At 42.0% G+C, this 23,652-nt stretch overlaps 1 protein-coding gene across 5 annotated transcripts in view; it reads left to right on the top strand.

The window, feature by feature from the left end:
• The window catches only part of Sfmbt2 (Scm like with four mbt domains 2), a 189,329-nt gene extending 176,247 nt beyond the window's left edge, over positions 1–13,082 (top strand). For all 5 annotated transcript variants that reach the window (XM_029469511.2, XM_029469516.2, XM_029469524.2 and 2 more), the window contains one exon: positions 8,247–13,082. In XM_029469511.2, coding sequence (XP_029325371.1) covers positions 8,247–8,387 — 141 coding nt within the window. In that variant the 3' untranslated portion in view covers positions 8,388–13,082. The remainder of the gene's footprint in view (positions 1–8,246) is intronic.
• Positions 13,083–23,652: the final 10,570 nt, after the last annotated feature.

Here is a 23,652-nt window from a genome sequence, read left to right as displayed (position 1 = left end):
GTTCATGTGTGCAGTTACATGCATGACTGTGTGCACATAGGTATACGTGTGCATTTGAGGCCCAGGGGACAGTGTAGGGTATCCTTCCTCAAGCGATATCACCTTTATGAGACAGGTTCACTCTCTGGCTCGGAACTCACTAATAGGCCAGGCTGACTGACTAGATTTAGTCCTGCCTCCCAAGTGTTGGGATTCCAGGCACATTCAGTTTTTTAAAGGGAGTGAACTGACTGAACTGTCTTCCCAGCCCTGAAACTCTTAAAGGCATTGCCTATGTTATCTGGCTTCCTTAGGACTTACCACAGAGGGATTAAGTCTCACATGCCCTTCAGCTGCATACCGCAGTTGATACCTGTAAGCAGGTTCGACCACGCTGCAGAGCAGGTATGGTGTGCCTGACGTGAGGGTTTTCTCACAGAGAGGTTCCTGTCACTGGCAGGAGAAGAGTGAGCATCTAGGCTCCGCCCTTGTTCACAGCCATAGCCCACTTCCTGGTACCAGTTTCTGTTGTGCTGTTGCTGTGATAAGATGCTCTCAACCTGGAGAGGAAAGAATTGATTTCCTCTTATACCTCATAATCTCGAAGGAAGGGTTGTCAGGGAAGGAGCTCAAGATAGGGACCTAGAAGCAGGAACTTGAAGCAGAGACTTGATGGAACTTGCCCTCTGTCTTCTTACCACATCTGACTCAGCCAATGTTCTTATACTGGGCTGCAGGGTTGCTAACCAGCAAAACTTTACAGAGTAAATATCTGTCTTTTAAGACCTAATATTTTTCTAAATACTATTTTCTATATAGTTGATTAAAGATATACCTGCCTAGTCTGTTTTTACATTTAATAAACTGATAATTTGAGAAGATAAAATTTTAAACAGTACGGCAGAGAAAAAAATCTGATTTCCCATTGATATAGAGAATTTTCTTTTGGTCCAAGTCAAGGTAGTGAAATGTTGTAAGAGGCAAATTAAAGAGCATCCCAGGACTCCACCTCCCGCTCCCATGAGTGTACTTCTTGGTATCCTATCTCTGCTGCCCTGATATCCTCAAGGTGAAGTGATTAATCTCATTTGCTCTGGAAACTTCTACAGACTCCAGAGGAGGTCATATGGAGGCATGATCAGGAGCCAGACAGGAGGCCTGGCTCTTGGATTTCTGCCGTTCACTGCTTTTCTTCTCTGGGTACAGACAGAGAGGCAGACAGGGAGACGTGCTTTCTGACCTAAAGAATGAGGGCAACGATCTGTCTTTTCATTATAGCACACAGACAAGACAGGAAATGGTCAGCAGTGCTGTAGCTTAGCTGATACATGGCTTACTGATAAAATTTCATCTCCATCTTAGAAACAAAAAGTACAAACTATTACAGAGCAAGACATCTCCATCTTAGAAACAATACAAACTATTTCAGAGCAAGAGTTAGAAAGTCATGTAAAGTGCTGTCTGAGGCAGTGGTTTCCCAGCTGATACTTAGACTTAGTAATACCCAAACAAACAAACAAACAAACACAACAAGGAGAAACCTGTCGTATTCAAGGACAGGACAAATTCTGACAATATAGGTTTAAATATGCCACCATGTATATGTTGGTCCATATATACGTTCAACATATACCAACATATACAGATCTAATACCTGCTGTACCTGCCATATAATGTCCAAAACATGACAATGAAATGTGTCATTCTATATAAATCTTAAATTTTATTTTGATTTAGACCCAAATGTTCCATTTCCCTTTAGAAACATTATCCTGCTCTGAGACAGGTTTTTGTTTTGTTTTCTTTTTTTGTTTGTTTTTGTTATTTATTTATTTATTTGACTTATAGATTCTAAGTTAGGTGGGAGCTGACATTGGTAGCACAAATGGTTCCCAGGCTTCTGTGTTGACACTGTGTTCATAGTTGTGCAAATTCTCAGTGAGGCGCTGGCTTGTGGGCTGGGTAGCTAAAACACTGCTTTTAGATTCCTCTTTTATCTCTCTGCTAAGCCCAGTTTCCAACAATACCTCAGATTGTTTCAAGGAAATGAAATTGCTGGCACATTCCACCTTAGATTCAGAGTAGGCAACAGCCTCGTCCACCCACCTCCTCTGACATCAGCTAAAAGCTTTGTCCTTGATTTAGACGTTAGGTGGGCTTCTAGTGGGTCAGTCTTGTTCCCAATTAATTTTGCATTTTACATTAGGGATTTTCAACTCTTTTTTTTTTTTTTTGAAAAGTGTTGCCTGCTGGTCTGCTAACGCGCTTGGACACTTGAGTCCTTTCTTGTCCATTAGACTTTTAACGACTTATTTTTACTAACTTTTTTTTCTATCCAAATGGCAGTGCTCTGATTGGGTGAGGCCTCCAGAAAGCGTTTGCTGAGCTGTCGGATAAACTAGGTGCCTTCAGATTTTTCACTGGCCTGCACAGGAGACCACAGCTTAGAGAGTGATCATAGCTGTGTGTGTTCTTGCCTAGGGACCTTAGGATTTCCGAGATGGTTCTGACCATTGGGAGCAATTGCAGACGTTACACCCTCCCCATTGCCAGCATGCATACCTTTTATTTCCAAATTGCTGTGGCAGTTTCTTAGTAAAATCTACTCTCTGTAATTTTGTGCTGCAGTTCTGAACATTACACAGTGAGAGTCCACACATCTGCCATGTGGTTTTGAACACGTCCCTGAACGGCAGAGACTACATGCTCGCCCATTGCCAATCAGTGTGCTCACAAGAGAAGGAGGCTGCCTGAACGAGTCACTTATTTTATGAGAACGTTCCAGGATCATTGGCAGCTTTAGTTCTCTTCTAGGGCTTTCCTCTTCTTCATTTCCCTTGACCTACGTATTCTTCCGTTTGCATCCTTCTTGCAAGGACAGGAGCTGTAGTTTAGCTTCTTTCAGTCCATGGTTGTTTGGGGCTACTATGTCTGATCTCATGCAGCTGGGCGTTTGTGGTGTGCCATGGCGAAGCATGAACTGCATACTTCCCAATGACCAGAAAGCAAACAAAGATGGGGAGGTGCTGGAACAAGGTTCCAAGGCAAGCTCTTGGTGACGTACTTCCACTGCATCCATCGAGGTCAGGTACTGGTCCTCAGGATCAGGTCGCTACCCTAAAGCTCATCAAACACATTAGCATCGAGGAGGACCCTTTATACGCATGCCCTTACATCCTAGGCACTCCCATTAACGAAATGCCAAATCCTCATGAACTCCAGCCAAGTACAGATGAAATCACCATGTCCTCACTGTAGCATCCTCCCTTGTCTATCAGGACATAGTTTATTCCTTCAAAGTGTTCTGCAGATGTGGTGAGTCTGCTTATTTTCACGTGGTATATTTTACCTGAGTCCATCTCCTTAAAATTAGTAGTCTGTTAGTGATTCAGTCTAATATCGCAACTGGCCTGCCAACACTTATGAGTCATATTGGAGCATAATGGTAAACACTCCATCAACTGTGAATTTTGTGTGTAACCTACATGGCCCATGAGAAGAAGAGATTTGTGGTACAGGGGAATGCACAATGTCATCTCTGTGCCCCCTTTTGTCCAGCTTTTTCCTATTTACCTATTTCTATTTCCTACCTCACTATGAATGGCAACAAGCCTTGAATGAATCTACATCAGGAGTGAGTCTAACATCAGGGTTAGTTAGCCGAGGGTTAGTCTCTGCACACGAGTGGATGGTTGGATGGTTCAAACCTAGCTGCATTTAGCAGGCAGCAAGAGGATTGGAGGCCTGGTCTTATTCTGAGTAGCATGGTCTTGTCAAAACCATGACACGCAGGAATCCTACTGCCTAACATTTAGGAATGGGAAATGAACTGGGGGCATGCAGAAGTAGAAATCGTGGGCCCTCACGTGGCTCTAATATGGAAAGACTTCATTAGATATCAGGAGAATATTTGGGTGGAATTTTCCCCGATAAAGAGGAGGGTGAAGGATTTCTAATTAGATTGTTTGGCCTTAGCCCTTTCCCTCGGCACATCTTCTTGTACAGAGGCTCTCAAAGTCAGCTTAGTTCCAGATGTTCAAAGGCTGCCTCTGTGGAACACAGGTAAACCACCAGCTCCTAGAGGGTTTCAAAGTCGCTCCTTTATCTGCCTTTTTCCAGGTCGCTAACCTCGACATTTACCAGATAGTATGCTTGCTTTCTAACCTAAGAACTCAGAGCTGAAACCCCTTTAAAACTTGGGGCTTCCGTCCCCTGCTGCTGAGGGAGCAGGAGAGGGGGCACTGATCTTTCAAATTTGTTCCACTCTTGGGGAGAAGTCTAGGCACAGTATGATTGGCCAGGTGCTGGGGGCAGGACAGAAGGAGCACCTGATCTGAAAAGGTCAGAGATTGCCATTTCGAGGTCCTTGACAAAAGTTTTAAATAGTCTCCTCCAGTCTGCATGGTGTCTGTTAGGTCTGCTGTTCTCCTTAATGCTGTGACCCAGGGCAGCCTTTACCACCATGTTGTACAGCAGGCTGTGGAATCCTGTTCTGGTTCAGAGAGGATGTAAAGAGCTTAGTATTTCTTTGAGCATTGGACTGACTGCCTAGAATCTTCTATGTAAGGTCATTATAGAATCAGTTTCTGAATTGTTTCCTTGCCTAATGACTTTTATTTATTTATTTTGTGATTTTATTAACTTTTTTTTACTTTTTATTTTATTCTATTATTTCATTCTACACAACTGCAACTAAGGTTTTGTTTAATTTTATCTATTATGCAATTGTCCTAGATCTATCGGCTACCGCGCTCCAGAGCTCTCACCATCTATTCCTTCCCCGTTCTGAGATGACAGGCATACATCCCTGCATCTAGCTTTCACACGGATGCTGTGAGTTTGAACTCTGGTCCCCATGTGTATGTAGGAAGCACTTTGCCACTGATCAATCCACACCAAGTTTTCTTTTAAAACCCTCACAGCCAAAGGCTGGAATGGGTTGGACATACACAATTTGAAGAATGTGCACATAGGTGCCAAGTTACTTAGCTCATTATCCCCCTCACTGTTTGCTGAAAGAATTCTACACACACAACTACAACTAAGGTTTGTTAGTTCTATTACCCGTGTGCTTTAGTAGACTAAAAAGATTTTAAAAGCAAAGCAAGATTAGTGGAGTGTATCAGGCAGATAGAATCTGCTCATTATTTCTGCCTCTCTCTATATAATGTTCTAATTTCTGTAGTTAATTGCTAACTTAATACATCAAGGACATTCATCTGCTTTAGTAAAGGTGTTGAGGGCCCCTAAGTCAAATCTGTTCTGATTCATCTCTCCTTTTTATTAATTTTGTTACTAGGCACTTCCATGCATGTATACAATACACTGTGATTTCCCCACTCATCTTCTCCTCTCTCCATCAACTCCTCACCCTATCTATCAGTCCCTTTCTCAAAATCAGGAATTTGGGGTTTGTAAACCATGTCCAGGGCCATCTGAGGATGGCTTGGAACTCTCCACAGGAGCCTGGTCAAGTCATCAGGGAGAACATTTTCATTCAAAGTCGCACCTCTATCTGCTTTTGTCATTCTACCGAGAGTCTGTCTGTCTGCCTCAAATAGTTAATCAGTGAGAGGCTTTTTGAGCAAGAGCTTCGAAGATATGTTCTCTCTCTGCTTCTGTTCCAGGCTGCTCAGCTTGAAAGTCAGAATAGGAAGTGTCTACTGTCCTTCCCTTCCAACAACAGCCTTTAGAACAGACTCCCTCTTTAAACTTGGGGTTGATTTGAGGCACAGTACACAGACCCAGTTAGGACATGCCCAGACCAAAGGGCAGAGTACAGCTAAGTTCAGCCACACAATCAAAAGGCATCCACAGGAACAAACCAGCCTGCTATAGGAAGTGAGGTGATGGAGACACGGGCTAACAGAATACCCAGACCTCTGGAATGCTGTTTTGAGCCCTTCTTCCTATAGCAGATTTAACAGTCACTTAATGGATATCATCATGATATGGCACCTGTTGTATAGATATAGCAAGGTGAAGTAGAACAGGAAGAAACCAGTCCTGAAGCCAAGTGCAACACTTTGAGGATTGTGTGTGTGCACAGGGATGAGTGTGTTTTCATGATGGGCACTTGCTTCGAGGTGTACGAGTCCTTGGGCAGCTTTTGGAAGGTGTCTTTAAGTTGTTGGCTGTATTTTTGTATTTTTTTAAGATTATTAGGTCTTGCTGTAGAGTTCTGGCTGGCTTTGTGCTTATGCTTTCGGATTTTGAATGTGGCATTCCCTCCTGACTGTGGAGATGTCTGCTGTTAAGTCTGTTATTATTTCACAAGAATCCCCTAACATGTAACTTGGCACCTTCCTATTACTTTTTTGGAATTCTATCTTTCTCTTGGGTCGCCTCACTCTACCAAGTCTTTGTGCAGTCTTCTGAGCCTCCCAGACCCGATGATCCATGTTTTTCTTAAGATCTCAGTTGTTTATTGCTGTTCTCTCATCATTTAGGTTTTCTGGGTCCCATCTCCCTTTTCTAAGACACTCACTTGAATATTCGTTTATTTTGTAGGATCTCTTATTGCTTGCTTGGCTGCTTACTTTTCCCTTCTTCCCTTTTGTGTTATCTCAGGAGAACTCTCTGCAGCTTGGGAGCTCTAGCTGTCTGCTTGGTGAGGCTTCCGAGCACGTCCGTGGCTGCTTTATTCAGTCCTTGGGCTCCCTGGTTTTGCTTTGCTTCCTTATCCCAGGCGTGATCACTTGGCTCATCCTTCTTACTTGGAGGTAGTCTTCTTGTTTCACTGAACTGTCTGTCTCTTCTCTGGTAGTTCACTTAGCGTCCATGGAGGCCTTCTGCTGAATGTGGGCATCTCATTCATTTCTTTAGGGGTCTGTTGCTTGCTAGTGGGTTCCTCTGAAGGCACCGTGTAACCTTGATTTTTTTCCACACTTTTTATGTATCTACATGATATTGCTTGTACATCTGGCAGGTTCTTTAGGTCTTAATAGTTCTGGAGGGTAGCTTATTGTAAAAGATTGGTTTATTTTTAGGAGTCTCTGGTTGGCATATGACACTGAGTTGGATTCTGTTTGAATAAAGTATGATGTCACAATGGTTTAGGGCATGACACATGTGTCAGTGGTAGTATATACTGGACATGGTGGTCCCTCAGGCTTAGAAAACGCCTCTTGCCTATGTTAGTTACCCGTTCTCAACACTGGGCCATGGCTGCAGATGGAATTGGAAAGTAAATTATTTGTGGCTGAGCCTCTTTAGTCTTCCCTGAAGCTGGCTTTCTATGGTCAAGCTATAATTCTTTGCTGAATAGGTATGCCTAGGAACAACTGGTGGTTAGACTGGTGTCTAACCTAGGTATGCCTAGGAACAACTGGTGGTTAGACTATGTAGCAATGGAGAAACTGGAGCAAGGTAAGTATAGCTCTTACTTCATAGTGTGTCTGTCTGTGTGTCTGTCTACATGTCTGTCTGTTTGTACACACACACACATGTGAATGTGTACATGTGTTTTCCTCTGGAAAAATCAGACTATGTAATTGACATCTCTCTCTTTGGTACCTCATCACCTATCCTGGTGATAAAATGTCAGGACTGTACAAAGCAGTAAGAGTTAATATTTTTTAGTGTCCATATCTTTTCTGGTGTTCAGATTAGTATAGAAGGACCTGACGTGGAACTAAGAAGTTGCTGTCCCAGAACAGGATACTAAGCCTGGAAAACCACTTCTGGAACATACCAACTGTTCCATTGCCTGCATCCACCAGAAGACGCGCAGGAGCTTCAGAGGCACTAAAATGTTCTTAGCAATATATATATATATATATATATATATATATATATATATATAAATAGTTTATTGGGGCAGGAGCTCAATGGGTGAAGCTGTGCCAACCAATGACCCAAGTTTGTATCCTGAGAACCAATAAAAAGCCAGGGACAATGGTGTACACGAATCTGTAATCTGTGCACTCCTTGGAGGGGAAAAGAGGCAGAGACAGAATTCCAGGTCAGCTAGCCTGCCAGAGATAACCTGCCTCAAACAAGGTAGGGGCTGAGGACCAACACCTAAGAATTTCCTCTGACCTCGATAGATGTCCCTACACACACACACACACACACACACACAATTTTATTAACACAGGCTTTCAGTACTCATCAAGCTAATTGTTACCTTTGATAATATGCTCCGAAGTTTAAAAGCAGAAAGAAGAGTTCTTTAAATATTTAACTCCAGGACAAAGCTTTACAAGACAAGCACATCTTCTGAGTATATTCTTCTTTGTCTCTAACGTGCCTTTCTCTTCTGACAGGACATCGACGGCCAGGCACTCCTCCTGCTGACTCTTCCAACAGTGCAGGAGTGCATGGAGCTGAAACTGGGACCCGCTATCAAGTTATGCCATCAGATTGAGAGAGTGAAGGTGGCTTTCTATGCCCAGTACGCCAGCTAACTCGCCCTTCTTGGCAGATTTCGCCTGATTCTGATAATGCTGTGTTTGTTGTAAAGGTTTCCAGGACTGAGACCTTATTTCCTGGGCTTCGTGAAATGGCACAATCATTGGTAATCTTCAAAAAGCCAGAAGCCCAGGACCTCCTTTTTGCACCAGCCTATTTGATAGTCCTATATTTTTAAAGCACACGGAAGGAGCACCAGCAGCTCTGATAGTATTGTGAAAGTTCTGAGACAGACCTTCCCTGGCTCAGGACCTCTGAGTTTCCCTTTTTCCCCCCACAATTCAAACCAGGCAGTTTTTTGGAAGCCAGGTTTCCTTACATTGAGGTAGGTCTAGGTTCTTGGGAAACTAAGATGAACTTAGTGTATCTGAGCAAATTACCTGTCCATCTTGCCACCGTTTTTTGCCTGACTCAGATTCCAGCTCTCATACAGCTCTGTCTGCCACACACGTGCAAGCAATTGTGATTTAGAGTCACCTCCTATCCCATTTGATCTCACGTAAGCTCCATTCTCCCACACAACTCTCTGGGCTCTGTTCAGCTCTGTCTTCTGTCAGAGGTGCCTTTTCACAAGTATGGCGGCTTACCACGAGATAGCTACTGGGTAAGCAAAGCCTGGAACATTTGCGGTAGCAAGCACTCTCTGTAGTCTCCTTTAGAACCATAGCTTCAATGTTCTAAATCACTGTGACTGGTCAGGAGGACGCTGCTTTAGGGAAGTATCAAATTCTGTATTGAAGAAAAGCTTTCAGGGGGCATGTATAGGAAGTGACTTGGGGGAAAGCGTTTTTGTTGGTTTTTCGTTTTGTTTTTTGTTTGTGAACTAGCTGTATCCGCTTAGAATGGTAACACAGATGGTCAGTGCAGGCAGATCCCTCTGAGCCTCTTTTCTGCTAGTGCCTGGCTTGCCACATGGAAAGCAAGCACAAGGGAGCAGTATTCCATAGCATAAGATAGCAGAGCAAATACTGGATCTGGATCCAGCTGGTTTCCATCCATTGGCTAATGGCCAACTTCATGTCCTTGGGTAACTTGCCACCACCCTGGATCCAAGTTCCCATGGAGGGGAAAATTAGGACATTTAGTAGTGAGGCACTGGTACCTTCTCCCTGCTCCTGTTATAGAGGAGGCTACGTAGACCAAAATGAGAAAAAGAATGTGGCCACAGAATGTAGCCTACCAGTTTCTGCCTTTCGCTCTCTTGGGGGTTGCTTATGAAATTAGACTGAGTCATTTGTAGACTAGTCAGTGATTGTAAAGTTTGCCTGATACTCAGCACACATCGGTGTTTTCCTATGAGCAGTTCAGCATGGGCTTGCAAAGCCAAAGGGGCTGAGGTATATTAGAGCATGGAGGTCACCTCCACATCTTTTGAAAACCAGGCAAGGAGACCAAAACTTTCGCTCTGTTCACTTGTGCCTCACGTTGGAAGCTTAACTTCCCACCTATCTGGGCCTTACTGGTTTACTTGTGGTTTTCCATAGGTTTCCATAATTACGTTCATCTTCTTTCTAGACTAGAATCACAACCATCCCAGAGCATGGTATGACAAGCTGGGAGATGCTTGTGTTTTGGCAGCGTTTTAAGGCATGGTGGTCCCTCAGGCTTAGAAAACGCCTCTTGCCTATGTTAGTTACCCGTTCTCAACACTGGGCCATGGCTGCAGATGGAATTGGAAAGTAAATTATTTGTGGCTGAGCCTCTTTAGTCTTCCCTGAAGCTGGCTTTCTATGGTCAAGCTATAATTCTTTGCTGAATAGGTATGCCTAGGAACAACTGGTGGTTAGACTGTGTCCTGTGTGGAACTGTAAGGATGGAGCTGCCCCTGATAGGCTCTGTGGAGTTGGCTTGCATTTGGATTTCTCTCTTCTAAGCTACATGTTAAACCTTCCTCTGCCTTCATCTGCCTTCTCAACCACATGCTTTTGGCCATAAATACTCAATCTATCAGTTGGAAAGGGTATCTATTTCAAGATGGGGTAGCATTTTTCCCATACTCACTCCTTCTTGATTCTTCACTGTGGTCTTTTCAAGATAAGTTACTTCTTTTGCATCTGAAATGGGATGTGGCTATGGCATTGCTAGAACATGGTATGCTTTTAGAACAAATGTGGCCTTCTCATGCCATTTCCAGTAATGACACAGAGGAGGACGTGTTGCCTCAGAACATGGGGATTTCCTAGAGGTCTGCTGAGCCCACAGAAAGAGCCAGAAAAGCATTAACAGAAAAGCCTGTCAGGACATGTCCAGCATTGGTCAGAAACTCTTCTTCCTGTGAAACCAAATGTCCCAGCCTCTCCTCATGCCTCAGCCTTGCAGTGTAGCATAGATCTCTCTCTCTCTGCAGAATGTTGGTTCCTCCAGCCTAACCTTTGGCTTTGGCAAGGAAGAGATGACAATCTTGCAACAAGAGTGCCCAACCAGGGACCACTGTCATAGTGGTTGTCAGTGTGCAAGTCAGCGCCCCCCCCCCCCAGTAGTCTTGAGTATTTTGATGACCAAAGAGGATGATTTTCCTCAGAGAGAATTGCCAGCGTCCTCCAGAGCTGTGAACCAGGATGGCATGCTCACGTGCGGAATGCAATTTTGCCACCGGATTGTAATGTGGGTTTTGTTTCTCTCTAGACTTGCCTCTCACTTCCTTTTGTCTGAAACACAGAGTTGATTTCCAAGAATGAGTGGGAAGAAAAGAAATGGATTTTTATACACATACACCAAAAATATTTTAATGATTCACTTGCCAAATTACTTCCTGGATGGTATCATTTCCTTATCTCTCTGATTATCTTCTGGGACCAACGTCCTTTCCTCCACGTACCTATACCTTGGGTGCATCACTCCATTCATGGCCTCCTGTTACCAACTGCGCAGACATCACACAATCTGTGCCATGTGATTGAGAAATGGAAATGCCACCTCAACTTAAATAATCACAGTTGGTCATTTATGCCCACCTTAAAATGTAGGGAGTCTGTTTCAGCCCCATTTCCGGAGTATATTTGTACCATGTTGTAACAAAATGATCCTGGCCACAAAATAAAACATACACTGATCAAAGCCGGCTATACTGGCATTGCATATCTTTGCTATTCAACAATGGTGTCCTTCACCACAGTTTCTAATCTAGAGCACGGAGAACTGGTCTGTCACTTTTAAAATTAGATGCCTTTGATCAGAGTTTGACTCACAGACAGCATTTGAGCTCTACAGCTATTTGAGTCCCTAGACCTTATTTGATCATATTCAAAAGATCATTTCCCATGCTTGCTTTGATTTGGTCCTCAATAAATTAAAATGATCCACACTTTCACACTGCCACTTCTGACCTTCACTGCCATCTTCAGATGGTTCCTTTTGATCAGCACCTTGAAGATGGGTCCCTCCTAATCTATGTCATAGAATTTTGAGTGCTCTATGATTGTCTTTGTCTTCTATCTTCCACCAAATACCACTTCCTGAGATTCATCTCTGAGTTTTGGAAACGCTCAGGCTTTTCATACTTATTTCATATAACACCCATTTCTATTCATTTCTGTATAAAGAACAGTACAGGACAGTATCGGGATCTTTGTTGTGGTTTGACTTTGCTGTTTTGGGTTAAGATATTGAGTCTAGGCTCCAATTACTCTTTAGAGAGCTGTGATTGAGTGTGCAATTATTTGGAAGGAGAAAATGTAAGTTAAGATAGCTGTAGTGTTTATGCCAGAAGTCTCTGGGGACATCTACTGCTTGTGTCTCTTTGGTGCAATAATTAAATAGGAAGGAGGAGCTGAACTGGCAACCCTACAGCCTAATGATTCTTCTACTTGCTCGCTATAGCTTTCTGTTGGCAAATTTTCTGAAAAGCACTCTCTTTAATCAGATTAACCTCTTAAACTGCTTAATTCTCATCGCTTCTTAAAACTAGGGTGGTTTGCAGGTATCCAAAAATATGCTATGACACAACAAAATTGTGGTATTCATGACCCATTTAATTTGCTGAAAAATCGTAACTGCTGTCCTGCCTGCTCTCCTTGGGTTTCGGTTTTAAAAGCCTTTGTGGTTGAAATGAATAACGATTCGGTTTTCTGAACTATACACATCCTTGTTCAGTTTTCTTTTGATGACTAAGACTCAGTATTAGGGAGCTGTAGGCCTTGTCACAGAACCGAGGTAGAGCAGTGCTTTGAGTAGGACAACAAGGAACATTAAAGAAGGAAAGTTCTAGAACAATCTTTTGCTAAAAAAAAAAAATTGCTTTATGGTGAAAACTGTGGGAAGGGTTTTTTTTTTTTTTAATTTCAACAAAAGAAACAGTGACCATCTTACCTGTCATTCAGAATGCAAGCTAACATCATCTCTGTAAGCAGAATGCAAGCTAACATCATCTCTGTAAGCAGAATGCAAGCTAACATCATCTCTGTAAGCAGAGAGAACCCTAGTCACTAAAGGTGGGAGCCCTTTACCTCTCATGTTCCACTTTGAAAAGTTTGTATTGAAATTTGGTTCATATCTTGTGTATTGGTGCATAAAAGAAAAAATCAGTGTTTTTACGTTTTCAGTTTAAAGGACAAAGGGCGTGCTCTCTCAGTTTGCTGTAAGATTGTATTCTGTAGATATGTTTCCATGTACATAAAGGAAAATATATATCAGAGTTATATTTTAATTTTTATTCTAAATGGAAAAAAACCCTTTTTACTTGAAAACATGAACGCCACATTGCTAATAAAGTTTAAAAAAAAAATCTATGGTGATATTTGTGTTTTGTGCCAAAGGTTACTGATTGTATGTTTGGGGCTTATAATATGGTTACTTTCTTCTGAAGTCTGTTTTGGTTTTGTATTTCATTTTAGAATCTGTTGTTAAGTTGGTTAGAACCATCGCTCTCAAAGTCACCTCGTTGTTAAGGAATTTTACCTATTCCTTTGATAAAATGCCAACCCAAAGCAACTTAGGGGAGGAAGTGATTTGTTTGGCATACAAGCCAAACAAATAAGCTTCCAGGCCACAGTCCTTCACTAAGGGAAATCTGGGGAGGAACACAAGCAGGACCTTGATGCTGAAACCAGTGCTCACTTGCTCATCCATAGGCTCATGTTTAGCTAGCTACCTTATACGGCCAAAGGCACCTCCCTAGGTATGGTCAAGCAGTGCCATGGGGCTCTCGGAAAGATTGAAGTGCTTGCCTGTGGTCTTGATGACCCAAGTTACACACTGACGACCCATCTAAAAATACTTAGATCTGTGTGCTTGGCATCCCAGGTGTGTGGAGATGGAGACAAGTGGATCCCCAGGGATCACTGGCCAATGACTATTTAGTTCAATGCGACACCATGCCTCGAAGAAGATGAACATCCTGAGTATGATTCCAGTGGTTGTCCTCTGACCTCCACACGAGTGGATCCATGTGCACATACACATGAACACGCACACACATGCTCACAAAAAGAGCATTGATACTTTCACATGGTTCCTGGCCTTGCCAGTTTCAACCATCTTTCATTTCCTATGGTTGCCTGACACTTTGGAAGAAAGATTGCTTTCTTTCTATAGGAACCCTAATTTAATAACCGCATTGATACATCGGATGACTTCCTATCACAACTAGGTCTTGAGTATCCAAGTCAGAAGAGGAAAAACAGCCTGTCACTGTGGTACCCTAGCCCTGAGATCTCATGCCAAGAGAGTTCCCCTTCTTTTTATGCCACTGTGACTTGTATTACACAGGGAGAGGGAAAAGCTAAAAGAGGCTTAGGCCCCTGGACAGTCACTGGGTCAATTCTATCCAATCTCAAGTAATTCACTTCACTTTAAATTCATTTTTAGTCCTGCTGACAGTCAAACATTGCATATACAAATTTTTGTTCTCTTTTAATTGTGAATGCTTAAAAAATGTAGGCTCATAAGTTCTTGCTTTGCAGTTCAAACCAACTTCAAACTCAAAATCCTCTGTCCCAGCCTGCTGCATTCTGCATTATGGCTATAGATTTGTGCAGCAATGCCTGGTCCACATGAGGTGTTTTGGTTTGTTAATTACTATTATTAAAAATTCAAAAATTTCACAGCAAAAGCAGAGCCTTGGAAAGCACAAGAAGAAACATCCATTTTCCCTAATAATTTGAGCAGCAGATAGAGGACAGTACAGCTGAGTACACATAGCCATTATGTTTCTATTTGGACTTGAATATCCTTGAAAACAGAAATTTAAACACTGACTATATGAACACTTCCAAATTTCTAAATTGAATAAATCAAAACAAAAGTATTTTTTTCATGTTGTCATGAGAACTGGATTTTTAAATTTCTTCTACTTAGCCAGACTATGTACAACTTTCAGTTCACGACAAGATTCTCCTCTGTTCTGAGATTTGTGGTACAACTCTTCTATGTCTATGAGAAGGCACAGTGCTCACTAAAGGTTCAGAGAACATATTTTTAAAATGCTGATTGTGATCCTGACGTCAACCTCTACCACAGAGCAATAGTGATAAAACCACCACCACCACCACTACCACCACCACCACCACCACCACCACCACCACCACCACCACCACCACATGGTATTGGTACAGAGACAGGCAGGTAGATCAGTGGAATACAATTAAAGACCCGGAAATGAACCCACACACCTTTGGTCACTTGGTCTTTGACAAAGGAGCCAAAACCATCGAGTGGAAAAAGAAAAGCATTTTCAACAAATGGTGCTGATTCAATTGGCTGTTAACATATAGAAGAATGCAAATGGTTCCATTCTTATCTCCCTGTACAAAGCTCAAGTCCAAGTGGATCAAGGACCTCCACATAAAACCAGATACAGTGAATCTAACAGAAGAGAAAGAACCTCGAACACATTGGCATAGGGGAAAATTTCCTGAACAGAACACCAATGGCTTATGCTCTAAGATGAAGAATAGACAAATGGGACCTCATAAAATTGAAAAGCTTTTGTAAGGCAAAAGGCCACCAACAGATTGGGAAAGAATTTTTACCAATCCTAAATCTGATAGAGGACTAATCTCCAACATATACAAAGTACTCAAGAAGCTGGACTTCAGAAAATCAAATAATCCTTTAAAAATGTGGGGTACAGATCTAAACAAAGAACTCTCAACTGAGGAATATAGAAGGGCTGAGAAGCACCTGAAAAAATGTTCAACATCTGTAATCATCAGGGAAATGCAAATCAAAACAACCCTGAGATTCCAACTCACACCAGTCAGAATGGCTAAGATCAAAAACTCAGGTGACAGCAGATGCTGGCGAGGATGTGGAGAAAGAGAAACACTCCTCCATTGTTGGTGGGATTGCAAGCTTGTACAACCACTCTGGAAATCAGTCTAGTGGTTCCTCAGAAAATTGGACATAGTACTACTGGAAGATCCAGCAATATCTCTCCTGGGCATATACCCAGAAGATATTCCAGTTGGTAATAAGGACATATGCTTCACTATGTTCATAGCAGCCTTATTTATATTATCCAGAAGCTGGAAAGAACCCAGATGTCCCTCAACAGAGGAATGGATACAAAAAAATGGACATTTACACAATGGAGTACTACTCAGCTATTAAAAACAGTGACTTCATGAAATTCTTAGGCAAATGGATGGAACTTGAAAATGTCCTGAATGAGGTAACCCAGTCACAAAAGTACACGTATGGTATGTACTCACTGTTAAGTGGATATTAGGCAAAAAGAAGCTCGATATACCCACGATACAACTCACAGACTATATGAAACCCAAGAAGAAGAAAGACCACACCAAAGTGTGGATGCTACAGTTCTACTTAGAAAGGGGAAGAAAAGAATCTCAGGAAGTAGAGGGAGGGATCTAGGGGGTGGGGAGGTAGGAGGGGGAGAAAAATGGGGGCTGGTTCAGATATGAGAGATGGGGGAGAAGTACAGTGTGTCAGGAATTTGAAAGGAGGTGTGTAACAGTGGGGAAGGGTGAGCTGGGTGTAGCCACTAGAAAGTCCCAGATGTCAAGGAACCCAACAGGTTTCCTGAACCCAACAGAAGGACTTTAGCCGAAATACCCAACAAGGGGGAATAGAACCTAGAGACTATATCCAGTGGATAGGGATGGCCCCTGGTTGAGTGATGGAGCCACCAAACCACCTCAAAAATATTAATCAAGAATTCATCCTGTCAAAAGGAAATGCAGGGACAAAGAGTATAGAACAGACTGAAGGAAAGGCCATCCAGAGACTGCCCCACCTAGGAATCCATCCCATTTGCAGACACCAAACCCAGACACTATTGCTGATGCCAAGAAGCACTTGCTGTCAGGAGTCTGATAAGGCTGTCTCCTGAGAGGCTCTGCCAGAGCCTGACCAATACAGATGCGGATGCTTGCAGCCAAACATCAGACTGAGTGTGGGGACCCCGATGGAGAAGTTAGGGCAAGGACTGAAGGTGCTGAAGAGGTTTGCAACCTCATAGGAAGAACAATATCAACCAACCAGACCTCCCAAAGCTCCCAGTGACTCAACCACCAGCCAATGAGTACACATGGGGTGGGGGGACCCATGGCTCCAGCTGCATATGTAGCAGAGGATGGCCTTATCTGGCATCACTGGGAGGGAAGCCCCTTAGTCCTGGGAAGGCTCAATGACCCAGGGTAGGGGAATGAAAGGGCATTAAGGCAGAAGTGGGAGGGCGGATGGGGGAGAACCCTCATAGAGGCAGGGGGAGCACTGAGGGCATAGGGGTGTTGTGGAGAGGAAACTGGGAAGGGGGATGACATTTGAAATGTAAGTAAATAAAATAACCAATAAAAACACCACCCCCACAAAAAGTGCTGATTATGTGAAGATGACCTTGGCTGATTCCCTGTGAGGGTCAGAAGGGGAAAATACTCCCTGAGCCACGAAGAGTGGTCTGTGTAGTTTCATGACAATGTGTTTATGACTCTGGCTCAAGCACAGGTCTCAGTACATCTCTGTTGAATGCAGTTCGTTTAGTGTCATGTGTAGCTTATATGTCTAGGTGATAGACCACTGTAATAAACAAAAGGAAGTTTTGCCCACCAACCAAGGAAAACAAATGGTGGGACTCATGGCTCCAGCTGTATATGTAGCAGAGGATGGCCTAGTCGGTCATCAATGGTAGGAAAGGCCCTTGGTCCTGTGAAGGTTCTATGCTCCAGTATAAGGGAATGCCAGGGCCAGGAAGCTGTAGAGTTGGGCCTGGACCAGGAATGGGAGTAGGTGGGTTGGGGAGCAGGGCGATGGGGGAGGGGATAGGGAATTTTTGGAGGGGAAATGAGAAAGGGGGATAACGTTTGAAATGTAAATAAAGAAAATATCTAATAAAAAAGGAAGTTTTGCCTTGTCATTATGATGATGGAGCAACATACAATGACCACCACTGCTGTGTCTCCTCACTTAATGAAAGACTTGTTCTGTTTTAAGAACAGGCTTTTGCTAGGAAGTTTTAGAATATTATATATATATATATATATATATATATATATATATATATATACACATATACATCCTACACATGTAAGCATATATACAAATATTAGGCATATATATGTGTATACATTATATATGTAGGTGAATATATGTATATATGTGTGTATGTTTGTGTAATGTAGTGTATATATATGTATGTATGATGTATATATATGTATATGTATATATATGAATGTGTGTGTATATACATATATGTGTGTGTATATACATATATATATGATAATGTTGAGTAAGGGGAAAGTATACACATATTTCATATTCCACTGACCTCAAGTCCTTATTCCATCACCTTCCAGTTATATAACACAAAATTTCAGTTTTCTATGAAAGGTAAAATGTTATGCATGTTTACAGGGTTAATAGGATTAGACACAAAATAAATGCTGTATGATTCTTAGCACAGAAGACTTAATGAATTTTAGGAATACAGTTTCAGTATTGACCAAGCCCACTCAGTCAGTCAACAGGTTCTCCAGCACAGGAGTGAGGATTAAAAAGAAAAAAAAAAAAGACTAGACAACATTGTAGCGTGACCCCAGTCAATTCTAAGACTGAAGGAAAATTTAATTTTCCCAATCCACTTTTTATACCATTTTAATTACATGCAAGTATTAAGGGTGAGCAGGACAATGAGGAACTAGAAAGACAATAGCCAAGGAACAAGCAAGATAAGAAACACAAAGTCCCATGATCACTCTGTTGATATCTGTTTCTAAGAATGATCAAGATATCTCAGCCTACTTCTTTGTTCTACCCCAAAACCAGATTCTTACTGCTTTATCCTTGGCCAATGTCAGGTCCCTGCCTGGACTGACATCAAATCATGCTCTAATGTCAGATTCATGCCTGAACTTACTTGTCGTCGCCAATGTCAGATTCCTCCCTGAAGCCCATTTCCTTATCCTTGGCCAATGTCAGACTCCTGCCAAGTGGAACCCCCAAAAGGCTCTTCACACAGTATAATATTTAAAATGCATCATCTGAGTTTAGTGGCCCATACCCTACTTCTCCAGAGGTGGAGTCAGAGGATCAAATGTTCTAGGCTGTCTTTGACTACAAGATTATCATCAGCCATGTATCATCCCTTACTTGATATAAGCAAAAAGATAGAAAGCACAACATATTCTTTGGAGGGGAGCTTTTGGAACAATCCACAGGATTTCTAAATCCTTAGTCATGTGGCATGTCTCTAAATATTGGTGGAGGTTACCTACTGCCTTTGACACGATACATTTTGTAGATATTGTCACAAACCAGATACAGCTGCCATGATGTCACCAAACATTGTGGCAAACCAATTCAAGACAACCAATGAGTATGATCTGTATTGTTACAAGGAGCAGGGAGTGCTTCATTCCTAAGTACATGACATCTCTACATCTCTACTGATTACATGACATTTCTAGCTCCCAACTTCAGCATCAGTACTGCCAAGGTACACTGGCACTCCCATCTTCTTTAAGTCTTCCTATCAAGCTGGTGGTACCTATGAGATGGGTATGAATGAAGCCACGCCCAAGGTGGCCAGGGTATTGCAATGGATAAAACACTCAGGTACCTAGGAATTAATGGTGTACGAAGGTGGGAATCAGAGGCACCTGCTCTGTGGTCAATGTCAGCTCCATGGTTAGAACCACAACCGCCGGCATTCACAGCCCATGTATCTGACTGTTCAAATCTGTAGTTCCATATGAATTAAGGGCATGTTTCACCTGACAGAACTTTGAAATGTTTCAGAACTGTCCCTTAACGTTCACCAGTGACTTATAGGTAGCATTAACAAATCCCTCCTCCAGAAGGATTTCTGCCCTGTACGGCTGCTCTGCACAGAGCAGCAAGTCACAAGTGTCCACCTTCTCTTAGAATTGTGCCTACCTTTACAACGCACCATTATCATTCGTTTTCTGACCTTCCATGCCTAACTTCTCCACCTGAAGTTACTTTCTCCCCTTAACTTAGAAGCTTTTCCTTGGGGCTCCCTTTCTAGGAAATTGTAATGAAATGTATGCATTTAAAAGCAGCTATTATATTCACATAACATGCAAACAACAATGAAATATTCTGGCATAACTCAGCCGACCTGGGAAACTCACCAGCCTCCAGTAATTGGGACACTCATAATATAAGTCTTTTCCGAATTAAGACTTAGGTTAGAGGTGAAAAATTTTAAAGTAGTCTCTGATTATTAAAGTAATATGTTTATATTGTAGAACATTTGGAAAGGAAAGGTGTTATTAAGTTGCCCATTATCTCATTATGTTCAATTATAATTTCATCATGTTTGCATTTGTGTTTAGAATATAATATTGAAATTAAGTCATGTATACTATTTGAAAGACTCACTGGGATTCTGTGATCATCCTCTGTGAGGCAGCATTAATATTCTTAAATATTAGCACTTTTCATCTTTAATGTGTTTTATTTTGATCGACTAATTTCGATCTTTGCCTCACATTCTCCACTCACATACGATCTCATGTGAGTGTGTGCTTTGTTCTAACATCTCCATCCTCTCAACTTTTCTCTCTCTTCTCCCCACTGTGAAACCCCTTCCTTCCTGCCCTCCCCTTTCCTAGATTCATGAGTTCTGGTTTTATTTTGTGACCCATTTGCTTTGGCTAGGGTCATTTGGGCAACATTGGCTAGCACTCCTTTTTTAAATGCTCGAATTAGCTTATGAATATTAAAACACGGCATAGCAAATGCATAGGCGTGCTTACCTGGCATGTTGCTGTACTTGCTTCAGATTTATATATTTTTATCTCATAAGTCACACTCTCTACTTCTCCCTCATTCTTGCTCTCTCTTGTGTTTCAAAAATAACTGCTCTTCTGATTGGGTGCTACAGATTTCTAAGCATAGTTTTTACATCCCTGCATTTCAGTGTAAACTTAATGGATCCTACTTTTGCGGTTCTTCAAAATACTCTTTAGTGTTATGTCATCATGTTGCCGGTACACTAGGCTGCAATTGGCTTCTTCTGTCCAGTATTGCAAATATGACATTTATCCATGCCTTTAATTCATCAGTTTATCCACTGATTTGTTTTCACTCTAGCATAAACTCAAAAGAATATGTATCATGACTTGTGTATCTGTTCCATTGGTGAACCTTTCTCAGATTAGTAGTTTCATAGACTGTTGTCATGAGATTTTTCTGTGCACATTTTTCTGTACACAAGTAGCAGCATCTCTCATCAGACAGAACCAATGGCCAATGGGGGAGGGGCACTCACCTTTCTCAGTAATGTAGGCACTGGAAAGTTGCCTTTTCTGAAGGAACTCCCCATTTGTGCTCATGGAGGAAACTGATTAATTCATTGGTTCCCACAGGACTTTTTCTTAAGACTTGAAAATAGGAGGGAAACTTACTGGGAAAGAAGAAAGGGTTTGGTGGGAGAGCGAGGGGATTGAGAGGATAAAGGATAGAATATGATAAAAGTGCATTTATTCATCATATGTGTGATGGTTTGTATATCCTTGGCCCAGGGAGTGGCACTTTTCGAAGGTGTGGTCCTGTTGGAATAGGTGTGGCCTTGTTGGAGGAAATGTGTCACTGTGGGTGTGGGCTTTAAGACCCTCATCCTAGCTGCCTGGAAGTGAGTATTTTGTTAGCAGCCTTCAGATCTTCATCTGAAGAACTCTCAGTTTCTCCTGTACCTTGCCTGCCTGGATGTTGCAATGGTCCCACCTTGATGATAATGGACTGAACCTCAGAACCTGTAAGCCAGCTCTAATTAAATGTTGTCCTTTATAAGACTTGCATTGGTCATGGTATCTGTTCTCAGCAGTAAAACCTTAACTAAGGCAATATGTGTATGATATTGTAAAAGAATAATATGTTAAAATAAAGCCCTGCCACATACAGGAAAAGCTGGAGCAGAGACAGTTCACACACCAATGTCAAGTACTCAAAGCAAAAGCAATGGATAGCATCTGCAAATGAGAGGAGTACTCAGTCCACAGCTCTACAGTCTCACCTTTATGGACTCTTCCAGCCTAGCAGCTGGAACAGTACCCATTGCCTGGGATGCATAGTGTCACCTACCCACCTATATGGCCAAAGGACCAGTTCCACTTTTTTTTAAGGCCTAAGCACACACATCAATTGCCTCTCCTCTTTCTGCATTTTTTTTGTTCTTTTGGTGAATTACTGAAAGATGGTGGCTCTGTCTGAAATTCAGATTTTTATAGTTGGAGAAATCTTACCTTAATCCTCAGGGTTAAAGCTGTGATCCTGGCTCCTCATCCCAGCTCTCCTGAAACACTTGCCACCATCAGAACCAGGCTTCTACTTATACCTCCAGAGTCCAGCATATTTGAGGAAGACTTTGAAAATAAAGTCATTTTGTAAAGCACTTACATGAAGGCTGTTCTGTGGTAGTCACTCGAAGGAAGTGCTTTTGTCTGGGCTACAGGGCTGTTTCCCAGTCCCACTTCTGAAACCCATATTTTGTCCTCTGTACCATTTCTGGTCCACACAGACCTCTCTCTCTCTCTTTCATCTCTCTCTCCCTCTCTCACCTCTCTTCCTCTCCCTCTCAACTCTCTCCCTCTCCCTCCCCCTCCCTCTCTCTCATCTCTCTTCCCTCTCTCCCCCTCCTTCTCTCTCTCTCTCTCTCTCTCTCTCTCTCTCTCTCTCTCTCTCTCTCTCTCTCTCTCTCTCTCGTGCTTACACTGTGGAGATATATTTAAGTTTAAACACACAAAGCTATCATCATAAAAAAAAGTTTCTCCATGTTACCAAGCAGCAGGTGTCATTAAGGCTTGTTCTGGGAATGACAATAACTCTTGTGATATTTGAGCTATTTTAAAATCTGGTTTAAGACCAGATGAACATTTATATTGGCACAGGGTCCATTTAAGTTACAATTCCCCAAACACTCATCTAGCTGACATTTCTAAATGTCTCTCCCACATAGTAAAACCTCCAATTTTTTTGCAAATGTTTTGAAAATTTTTTTTTTGCATATTGTCCCCTTTGCTTTCTCATAAATTACAGTGGCTGTGAGCGGCATTTGGAATGAATGGTGTAATGTGGGAATAAACCTGTTTTGTTCTATGTAACTTGCAAACAATGCTAATACTTATGAACAAATTGATCTGTTCCTTTTAAAGCAATGATAGTATCATATACCACTTATCAACTGGACCAATTTCAAGCAGACAACCTTCATGTGTAAATGGCCTAAGTTCACTTAGATGAACTCAGTCCTAATAGTCCTTTGTTTATTCCCATAAGCTGAAATGAAAATGTTTTATAAAACATTTAATACACATCGCAATGCCAACTTGTCTCATCACAAACCTAAGAATCATTCATTCACAGACTAGGATAAGATAGTTGGTATCTGCCAAGCAGGGTATGTTTTTGTACCTACTGAGTAAGGTAGGCTAGACTAACCACATTAGGAGGAATAATAACCTTGTGCTCATGGCTATTATAAATGCAGAAGCTATGGAGAAAGGACCTGGCAGACAGAGTGGCAAAATACCAACAGAATGGCACATGTCAAGGGATGCTTGCCCTAAAATCAAAACACACACACACACACACACACACACACACACACACACAGAGAGAGAGAGAGAGAGAGAGAGAGAGAGAGAGAGAGAGAGTGTCGCATGTGCACATGATGTGCATGTTCATGCAATTACTGACATACTGACATAATAAAATACTATTATGGGAGCATTGACTTAGACAATGAACATGAGTGAATATGCTTTGCAACTGTTAGGACCTAAGTTCGAATCCCCAGACATCACATAAACACAGACATGATATCTCATGTCAATAATCACA

This window comes from Mus caroli, unplaced genomic scaffold, assembly GCF_978045245.1.
Source record: "Mus caroli unplaced genomic scaffold, Mus_caroli_1 scaffold_2, whole genome shotgun sequence".
In the NCBI taxonomy this organism is placed as follows: domain Eukaryota; kingdom Metazoa; phylum Chordata; class Mammalia; order Rodentia; family Muridae; genus Mus; species Mus caroli.
This window is presented reverse-complemented; position numbering and strand designations above follow the sequence as displayed.